This window comes from Tasmannia lanceolata, unplaced genomic scaffold (assembly GCF_043159265.1).
Source record: "Tasmannia lanceolata isolate RefF3 unplaced genomic scaffold, GAP_Taslan_0.1 ptg000007l, whole genome shotgun sequence".
Classification (NCBI taxonomy): Eukaryota; Viridiplantae; Streptophyta; class Magnoliopsida; order Canellales; family Winteraceae; genus Tasmannia; species Tasmannia lanceolata.
The window spans coordinates 23,234,945-23,246,239 of NW_027518684.1; the positions used below are offsets into that span (position 1 = coordinate 23,234,945).

Below are 11,295 nucleotides of genomic sequence, written 5' to 3' on the forward strand. Positions count from 1 at the left end.
TGTGTGCTGGATTTCATTCCTTATTTTTGTTTCCATTTCCATGGTCATAGGTGAAGATTGTAATACCTTTGGTTTTAAATTCTTGAATATATTAAGAATAATAAAACATCTCATGTAACACCATGGTTTATAATGCATTTTATTAACAGTTTTATTTTTCTTTATTAACAGAAGCATGGAGATATTTTTAATTTTAAAGCATATTTTTTCTTCGCCCCGAGCTAGTTGCCATAATAGGAGATTTTATATGGTGTGTCCGGTATTTTCCAACAAGTACGTTGGGGCCCACTTCACAGGATTATCCAAACCGTTCATTTGTTGGGCCACAATAGAAACAGACTTTTCTGTACCCCGAAAATCATTTCCATAGGATGATCCTAGCCCTCCGATCTGTAGAGAGACCTTTGCAGATCACTAGGTTAGGATCATCCTATGGAGAGGATTTATTGCACAACCTATTTAATTAGGTTGTGGCCCAACAAATGAACGGTTTGGATCATTTTATGAAATGGAGCCTCCTTTTTTAAAAATACTGGACTTTATGCGTGCACACGCAATGTAAGATCTTTTCATAATTGTAAGTATATTTTTCATCAAGGAACATGTTAAAAAGAAGGGAATTACTAGCGTCCATCGCAAAACGGTTTTCACGGCTGGTCTGTCACACATCAGACCAGCTACCTTGTTAATGGAGACAACATCTTTTGTCTCCATTCACGAGGTGGCTGGTCTGCTGTGCAATAAACCAGCCGTGAAAAGCCTTTTGTGATGGACCTTAGCAAATCCCTAAAAATAAAGTAACTTTGCATCTTCATAGAAGACACTTTGTTAGAATATGTGAGATATCACCATTGGATTGGATTGAGATCTCACCGTTGGATCATCTGTGTGGAATAGGGAAGTTCTTAGATAAATTAGACAACTAGGTTAGATTAGGATAGTCGCCTTCGATAGTTATCTAGATTAGATTCTATGTTTATCACCTAAGGGTGCGTTTGGATCGCCGGAATCAGGAATCGGTATCGGTATCACATGCCAATCCAATTCTAATTCCCCCCTGTAAACGGATAATGATTCCAATTCTAGTGTTTGTGTAAGCCCTGAAATTTATCTTGGGAATCAATCGTGTTTCCCATTCTAGTGTTTGGTACCGTCTAGAGCAATGCTGGAATGTAATCAAATTTTCAACAATTATTTCAAATAATGTAGAAAACAATCTTAAAAAATACAACTTATTTCAACTCAACCAAATGAAAATTATAAAACTACAAATTTTAAAAGGGAAGCTTCATCTTTTTCTTGCCACATGCCTCTTTGTAAAAGGGATACTTCGTTTAAAGAGCAACTTTTAAAAGGGAAGCTTCATTTTTTTTTCATGCTACATGTCACTTTGAAAAAGGGATACTTCTTATATCCATTCTTTACTGATGAGATTCTTGTGAAACTATTGTAATTGACTACATGTTGTATGTATTTCTATTCTGAACTTAAAATAAACAAGTCAGCTATTGGTGGGTGGTTTAGGTTGGGCATCCAATTTCTCTGCTCTTGTGTGGTTTAGAGCGTTCTTTTTATTTCTCTTTTTCATTCTTCTAATCTCCCATGTCATGGATAGAATAAATTATATGCTACAGATAGTGCTCCGTGCTTTTACTCTTGAAACAAAAGGGAGGCTGCCAATATCAAAACGAGGAGTGCAGCCTAAAAAGAATTAATTACATGGTGTTTTTTGTTTTAGCGTTCTAGGAAATTTATCGTGTGCAATTTTTGTACATGATAAATTGATAACTACCTGATCAAGATCCAACCGTTCATCCATAAATAGATCACAGCACATCACTGCTCATAATAGCAATAAAAGCAGCTCACTTTGTTTTTTGTCTGGAAACGGAGAGAGAGAGAGAGAGAGAGAGAGAGAGAGAGAGAGAGAGAGAGATGTACCCATATTTGGGTTTCATAGGATCGAAAACACTCCGTTTTGCGTTTTGGAATCGGAGGGGATTTTCATAGGAATGAAAAATCAGGGCTCGAGGTGGGTTCTGGAGGTGGATTTTGGCGGGCGCGGAGAGAGACTGTTTTCTGACAAAAAAAGGGTGTGAGAGAGAGAGAGAGCTTCATACCTGGTAACTTGGATTTGCATAGCGAGCCGGCGCGGAGAGATCTGGATTGATTTGCAGAGACTAAGAAATAGAGGAGAACCGATGAGATTTAACGCCTATTATTTCGAGCCTAAATCGTACGGAGATTTAACGCCTATTTTTTTCTCACGTTTCCGGGAATCAGAATACCACCCATGGGCGGGTATCAAAACGCACCTTATATTCCCACGTTAATTCCGGTGGGAGTCAAATATTCTTTCCCACTCCATTTAGTAAATGCAACCAAACGATGGAATCTCCCAAACCGGCATCGGATACCGATACCCGATTCCAACATCCAGAGAGAGACTCTGTAAAAGGCCCACTCATTCTTTATAAATCATCAAAGATTATCATTGCAATAAAAGTAAAAGTGACTTCCCCTCTTACCTAATCAAGAGGGTGTTTTGTTAGCGTGGGACCACACTGCACTGAGTACAGTGTGGTCCCACCTTCGATGGATCTGAATCACTCATTTGATAGACATTGTTTTGGTTCTTCAGTAGGGATCTGATTTATTCCGACATAGGAGATTCAAAGCAAGGCCGCCAAGTGGACGGTTCAGATCAATCATAGGTGGGGACACCCACACCATTTAGATTCATCCATTTGGATTGCGGTTATGGTTTTGGTATCATTGCAGGGTCAGCTAGATGAACGGTCTGTATCTTGCTAATGTCAAATGGACGTGTTCAATCAATGACCAAAAGGTGGCGCCCACCCTCTAATAGTAAAAATGTACCGCCTTTGATATTTGATCCAACAGCTGCCCACTTTTTACGAGGCTGTTGGATCAAATATAAGGGTGGTACTTTTGAAGCCTTTAAAAATGTTAGGGGGGGGGGGATATCATTCCCCTTAATTTATTCTATTTTTTTTGTATCCTGCCACTCAACTGAATATGACTCTCATTTGCTTCCACGTTAAGGAATCATTTTTAAATTTGTGCTCATCCTTTATTTATTCTTTTTTTATATGAATATGACTCAACATTTGCTTCCACATTAAGGAATCATTTTAAAATTTTTCACCTTTTTCATTTTCTAAAATAAAGGAAAACACCAAAACTCAATGTATGATTGTATGTCACCCAGTGGGGTCCACACGCCCATCGATCTAGACCGCCCAAAGCTCCGAAAGTGCATAGATCATATGCTTACATTCATTTGATCAAAGTTTGAAAAAATAGAAATTTTGGGCAGTGCCCAAAAACAAGAAAATAAAAAGAAAGAAAATTGTCTATTTATTGAACGGATGAGATCATTCACTGGGTGCAAAGATTGGCTTCATACACAGATGCTCTTGTGTATATTTTGCAATTGACACCCAATTCATGTAAAACAAAAACAAAAACAACAGTTTTAGATGGAGAAGAGGTACCAAATGCACACTTTTAGTAGTCATCACCATCATAGTCCCCATCATCATAACCCAAATCATCTTCGACCTTATCGGCCGCATCATCAGCTATCTTGTCCTCTACGTAGTCCACACCCTCGGCTAGTGCGAGACCACCCAAAACCCCTGCTACCGCACCCACGGCCAATCCGGTCCCAACCCCAAACTTGCTCCCCTTCTTAGCCGGACTCGCCCCATAAGCCGGCCCCGCTCCATAAGCTGGCTCCGAATAGGCCGGCTGCCCATAAGTCGGCTGCCCGTAGGACGGGGCAGCATTATAAGGGTACCCTTGAGGTGGGGCAGTAGAGTACCCTTGAGGTGGGCCCGCACCATATGGGGTAGGTTGGGGAGGAGGGGCATACCCATATTGGTAGTCCCTCGTCCCCTGCCCGTATGGTGGCACATATGTGCCTGGGGCAGGTGCTGGAGCCCCATAATATTGAGGCTCCCGCACCATAATTGTGACCTCCATTTTTCCCTGGGGCCGGCCAGATGGACGCTTTAGCTTCAAAGATTTGGGATACTTCTCGCCAAATCCGACGGTCTCGACGATCTCCCTAAGCTGGAACCTCGCCGAGCCGATGAGAGGCTTAACATTCTCATCGGCATTAGCGTGGACGATATCAATGAATAGGATCGAGTCATCGATCCGACGATCACGTAAAGGGATGGTCAGGGTTTCATCCCAGACAGGACACGTGTCGCCATCATCATCAACCCTTGTTGAACACTTGGCTTTGGGGTCCACCCATACGACTGCGTAGGGTCTGAGATCGCCGTATCGCCAATTCACGTTCTTGAGGTCCTTAGCAGAGTGGATGGTGATCTGCAATTCAAGGGGTGCCATTATCAAAAGGAGGGGTACTGGAGAAAAGATTTGTGTGTGGTTGAGAGGTTGAAAGAAAGGGTATTTATAGGACTGGAAGGGGTTTAGGGTTTGAGAATGCCATCGATTTTTTTTTATAATTACGGATGCCTTTTCCCATCTGGGTCGGGTAAAAGACAGTTGTAGCCTTCACGGGAACATTCGGGAAAATTTGAGGTTGTTGGTGGTGTGGGTAAAGAGGGCTTTCTGAAATGACGAAAATATCCTTGTTTATAAGTTTAAGGTAATGGGCTCACGAAGGAGTTTTGATAACGACAGGACGGTGATTTCGTCAATTCACAGTCCAGACTAACCCAGGATCCAGAAGCCAGCTGGGGTACTCTCGTAGTTTCTCCCAATTTCCGACCGCCAGCTGGCGGTTGACCTTCTAGATGGTTGTTAGACTAGCGACTCTAAAATTGGAAGGTGACCGAGGAAAGCCGGTGGACAAAACAATCCATATTCGAGACGAGCATATCCCATATCCGGGACATAATATATTTTTGTGCCATCATCAAACGCGTGAACTTTTTACGCGTATGGGAAGGCGCTCTCGTGGTCCGCAAAATAAGGAGGCCTGCCCTTTGATATATTGGCTCATATTGTTACTTCGGGCAGCCCACTCTTAGTGTAAAAGAGTAGTCATAAAACAAGGTTTAAAATTTCGGTTTCGGTACCGGTTTCGGCCCTTGGAATTTCGAAATTTTCGTCGAAATCTGGTACATAACCCGAAACGAATATTTTATTCCATATTAAATTTCGGTGAAAAATTAAATTAATATTAAAAAAACAGATTTTTTGGTCAAATTTCGGAAAAAACAAAATTTTGACCATAACTCCGAAATTTCAGCCGAAATAAATAACCGTTTCGGTTTTGATGCATTTCGGTGTCGGTCTCCACCGAAATCCGAAATTTCGGACCGCCGAAATTTAAAACCATGGTCATAAATTCAGTAGTGGGGGTAGAATATATCACTTCACCTGCCAAATTATATGACAACTCCCAAATGCAGGCGGGCACTGATTTCCAGTCAACACTAATCAAAATGTTTAGACTACTTTTTTTTATGGGTATGTTTAGACTACTTAATCATGGTTTTAAATAAGAGATGATAAATTCGAACCCTCTATAGGATAATCGCACCTTATAACGTGAATTGTGGCAGACTTTTAACGCTTTTTGAAGTCTACTCATATTATAAGAGGTGCGAATTATCCTCAGGGGTTCAAATTTATCATCACCCAAAAAAATCATTGGTTTTAAATGGTCGCAATCTATGGGCCGGCATAAGAAAGAATTGATAGATACGCCCTTCCTATACTTATAAACAAATGGAATTTTGTAGGGAAATTGTTACCGTCATGACTGTGTGTGTGTGTGTGGGGGGGGGGGGGGGGGGGGGGGGGCTACCAAATTTCACACCTGACTGTTTCATTGGAGAACAGCCACGTCAGATGAATTAAATAAGACAAAATCTGCTGAAAAGTGAGCCTGTGTGGTTGTTCTCTAGTGCAAAGTCATCTGCGAAATGCCTTTCTGCAAAATTCCCTAGTAAATCCTACAAAAAAGAGGAATGCTAAAACAAAGGGCGCCATTGCAAATATCAGCCGCAAGGACGCCCCTATGGGACCCATGTCACCAAAGTGCATTTACAATATTGTTAAAAATATAATAAATACGATTTCCCACGTCACCAAGGGCACTCTTCAATTTAGCATTCCTCTATAAAAGCATAATAATCTGGAGTTTTATACCTAGCATGGGTGCATGCCTATTTGATACAACACCCTTGCCAAGAAAGGAGTCTTTCGGGCCGCGTTTGAGTGCTTTGACTATCTACCTCCTTGAATTATTGTACTGCTATCTTTGTATTATCTTTGTTCCTTCAGGACCACCTCGGTTCTGTTTATATATATATATATATATATATATATATATATATATATATATATATATATATATATATATATATATATATTTGTTGCCCTTTTCAAAAAAAACAAAACACCGTGACACTTTCTAAGAGAGTAAGAGGTGCTTGTTCGATCAAATATCAAAGGTGCTACTTCTGCTAAAAGCAATTACAAGGATGCTCCCATTGGACCACCTCATCAAATTGCATTTAAAATGGCACAGAAAAATATAAAATTAGAGGAATAATAACTATACTTTAGTGAGATGGTCTAATGGGCGCCCCTTGTAGTTGATTTTTTGCAAGGGTGCCCTTGAATACAGCATTTCTCATAAGTCAACCTGTGTGGCTGTTCACATGCAGATGCCAACAGGGAAAGCTTTCTGCTAAATTGGCTAGCAAATTCCATTCAAATGATTTGCTAGCCAATTTCGTGGAAAGCTATTTCACGGCTGGCTTTTGCATGTGAGAACTGCCATCTCAGATGAATCAAATGAGTAAGACAAAACCCTCCAAAAAGTCAACCTGTGTGGTTGTTCTCACATGCAAAAGCCAACCGCGAAATGGCTTTAAGAGAAATTGGCTAGCAAATCCCTATCTGAAAAGAAGAAATAAAATAAAATAAAATAAGGGAAGTGATATATCCGCCCCTTTTGATCACCAGGAACACCCCTGTCAGTGTTTGTGGCAATCAGGGACATTGAATTTTTCTGACATTAGTACAAGAGCGCCTCTTTAGTCATTGATACACTGACAGGGGGTGTTCTTGGTGATCTAAAGAGGCGGATATATTACTTCCCTAAAATAAGCCTACTATGTTATATCAAACTAAAAAGATGTCCAAATTGTGCCAAGTGTGTTCCATGACGATAACAGATTAAACTGTTTGGATTATCTAAACCATTAATTTGGTTGTTCCCATTGCAATAGTTGTATTCTCCGTAGAATTATTCTAACCTTTCGATTTGTGTAGGCTTCCCAACTGTCGTTTGTTGCACTTCTTGAGCAGTCTATTTTACACAAAATATATTCATGACTGGTTAGGATCACAAATGAATGGTGTAGATCATTTAAGTGGGCCTCACTTTGCTTTTTTGTACTCATATATTTTATATGGGAATCATGGTTTTAAATTTCAACCGAAATCCAAAAATTCGGACCGAAATTTGGTCTGAAATTTTGTGTTCTATAATTTCGTCCGAAATTTTCAGAAATTCAACCCAAAAATCACAAATTATTAAATTATATAGCCATTTCCCCGAAATTCCAACCGAAATTACCAAAATTTCGGCCGAAATTTGATTTTAAATAAAATATTTTTTTAAATTGTGTACCCCATTTTGACCAAAATTTCAAAATTTCAGTTTGGGTGAGGGCCGAAATGCATACTAAAACCAAAATTTAAAACCATGGTGGGAATTAGGGGTGGACATGGTTCCGGTTCGAACCGGGGAACAGAACCGAACCGGCACATTTGGTTCGGTTCGGTTCAAGTTCAGAAAATTTGGAACCGGTGGATATTCGGTTCGGTTCTGGGTTTGGGATCATGGAACCGAGAACTGACCTCGGTTCTGGGTTTGGGATCGCGGAACCGAGAATTGACCTTACTTACTTGAGGAATTGGTTTAATTTGATTTTTGGATTGGATAATGGATATTAGGGCCCGTTTGTAGTCCATAAATAAATGTTATGCCAAATTTGATAATGGATATTAGGAATTGCCCAAATTTGTAGTTCATAACTTCATATATAATTTTAGCCATGTCTCCGAGGCATGCCCAAAAAATCATCAGTAGGCTAAGCCCAAAGTCAGACAGGAATGGAGGCCGGTTAAAACCTCAGATCAAAACCAAAGTAAAAAAGGAGGAGGGGAAGTGGAGAAGAAACACCCAAAAAAAGGAACAAACCCAGAGAAAACAGACAAAAATGCCAATGGACATGGCCCGCCATCTACCCCAGCAGCAAAAACCAAAATCCAAAACAGAGCTGTTCAGACAAAAAATAGTTTTTGGAGCCCTTGCAGATGAAGAGGAAACCCCCTCCCCAAATGAGACTATCAAGACATGGAAACGGAGGAAATTTTTGACTCAAGACAGAAGGTCACCAATCATAAGCAGCTCAAGGAGAATTTAGCTGAAAGTAATCGAAACTCTGAAGTGGAAGTAACTGATAATCACGGAATGGCCCTGAATTCTGTATCTGATTCTGTAATTGTAGACATGGCTCTGAATTTCGTCATTGATTCCGCAATTGTTGATTTGAGGATAGAAGAAGAACCACCGGATACAATCACAAGGACCGATTCTAAAGGAAATGCAGATGGATCATCTGACCAAAATCTCACTTCGCTAGAATCCAATGGTCAGCTTGGGGTATGGAATGTTAGGGGCCTCTGCTCCAGCACTAGAAGGGACGATGTCAAAAATATCATAGAGAGAAATAAGCTCCCCCTTTTTGCCATCCTTGAAACAAAAACTCTTCCTGTCTTCGTTCAGCCATTTATGAATGATATTTATGGGAATTGGAACTATCACACAAATCTTAACCACTGTGTTAAGGCCAGAATTTGGGTTCTATGGGACCCTGCAGTGGTCAGAGTTATCATTATCCCAATTCGTCACAATTTGTTCATGGAGAAGTGGAATACTTCGCCTCAACTCATCGGTTTAATTTCACTGCAATTTATGCTCATAATAAAGGTGTAGACAGGAAAATTTTGTGGGAAGATATCCAAAATATTTCTCAAAATATTCATCTCCCGTGGATCCTCCTGGGAGACTTTAACATTACAAGATTTTCAAATGAGAGGTATGGCGGTGCGGGCCCTATTCAGCAGGATATGGATGATTTCAACCAATTCATTGACGCCTGCTCTCTCAGTGACCTCCAGAGTATCGGGCAAACTCTTTCCTGGACCAATAATTCTCAGAATCTCAAGCTAAGGAGATTGGACAGAGCATTAGTAAATGAAGAATGGTTGTTTCAATATGCTGCCTCCTTTGCTGAATATAAATATCCTGGCAATTCTGATCATTCCCCTATTGTCGTTCATATAACTCGATATGAAAACAGAGGGGCAAAGCACTTTCGCTTCCTTAACATGTGGTTAGATGACACTTCCTTATATGCTGAGGTTGAGAGAGTCTGGAACACCAAAATCAGTGGGAATCCGATGTTCAGAGCAATTCAGAAACTGAAAGATACCAAAATAGCAATCCAAAAATGGAATTGGGATCTCTTTGGAAGGATAGACATTCGCCTTCCCACTGTTTGTCAACAGTTGGAGGATGTTCAGGGGAGAATTGCTAGAGATCCCTCAAATTACCTTCTCAAAAATGAAGAAAAGAGTATTAAAGAAGAATTCAATAGAACTGCAAGGCAAGAAGAAGCTCTTTTCAGGCAAAAGTCCAGAATCCAATGGCTTAACTTAGGAGACTCAAACACCTCCTTTTTTCATGCTGCATTGAACTCCAAGAGAAACCAAAACCTCATCAGGGTCATTGAAATGCAAAATGATGATCTTGACACAAACCCAGATGTAATTGAAGAAGGATTTGTGGAGTTCTTCAACAAAATCCTTAATAACCCTGATATTGGAGATAATAGACATCTCATTCCTGATCCTCTAAACAAGCTATCTAATGAAGATACAGATTGGCTAACAAGGCAGGTCACTGGGGAGGAAATTGAAGAGGCTATAATGTATCAAGATGGAAATAAAGCTCCGGGACCGGATGGGTTTAATGGAGATTTTTTCCAAAAATTTTGGTACCTAATCAAGGACATTACAGCAGCAATTCTACACTTCTTCAAAACTGGAATTCTTCTCCCTGAGGCAAATAATACTTTTATCTCTCTGATTCTGAAGAGCAACAGAGCAGTCTCCCCTGATCAGTTTCGTCCAATATCCCTGTGCAATTTCCTCTATAAAACAATCTCAAAAATTATGGCCACCAGGCTGAAGAAGGTGATAGACAAGATCATCAGTCCGTTCCAATCTGCATTTATTCGAGGAAGATCAATCCCAGACAATATCCTTCTATCTCAAGACTTATGTCATAATTTTCATAGGAAAAGTGCCTCCCCTGCTATGTGCTTGAAAATGGATCTCCGCAAGGCTTTTGATAATGTTAATCATGAGTCTCTCCTTACCTTCATGGCAAAGTTTGGTTTCAACTCCATTTGGTGTAATTGGATAACCCAATGCATAAAAACTCCTCCTCTCTCTGTCCTCATTAATGGAGTCCCCCGGGGGCATTTCAAAATTTCAAATGGGCTTCAGCAAGGCGATCCCCTTTCTCCTCTTCTTTTCTACTTAGTCATGGAAATGCTTACAACAATTTTGGAAGAAAATCTAGAGAGAGGTGAATTCAACACCCCTTTCACCAGAGAAGATTTAACTATTTCTCACCTCTTCTTCGCTGATGATGTAATGTTGTTTGCTGAACCTACCCTGAAATCAGCAAGAGGTTTGGAAAAAAGCATGCTCAGGTTCAAAAAATGTTCTGGTCTTGAAGCCAATATAAGGAAAAGTGAAATTTTCTTCTCCGGAACTGACAGAATTTCAAAAGCTCTGATCCTATCAGTCCTGGGCTTCAAAGAAGGTACTCTGCCATTAAGTATCTGGGTCTTCCCCTTATCACAACCAAATTGTTGATAAAAGATTGCAACCCCATTCTCGATAAATTGAAAAGAAGAATCACCTCCTGGTCCAATAAATTCTTATCGAGAGCGGGCAGAATTGAACTTGCTAAATCGGTTAAGTCCTCTTTCCAACACTTTTGGAGTGCAGCTTTCAACCAACCTTCCTCTGTTCTGGATGCAATTGATTTTGATAAAATCAATTGTGATTTTTGGTTGGGCCCTGATCTTACTAGATGCTTCCATTCGTTTTCGTGGAATACTATATGCATGCCAAAGGGGGAAGGAGGCTTGGGTCTCAGATTAGCTCGAGATGCAAACAAGGCGGCTAAATGGAAGC

General features: G+C 40.3%; 1 protein-coding gene across 1 annotated transcript; it reads right to left on the reverse strand.

Moving 5' to 3' along the window:
- Positions 1-3,358: 3,358 nt before the first annotated feature.
- Positions 3,359-4,433, reverse strand: LOC143881157 (Calcium-dependent lipid-binding (CaLB domain) family protein). The gene has a single exon (XM_077384146.1). The coding sequence runs from the start codon at positions 4,381-4,383 to the stop codon at positions 3,532-3,534; it is 852 nt and encodes a 283-aa protein (XP_077240261.1). The 5' UTR covers positions 4,384-4,433; the 3' UTR covers positions 3,359-3,531.
- Between the last annotated feature and the right edge of the window lie 6,862 nt (positions 4,434-11,295).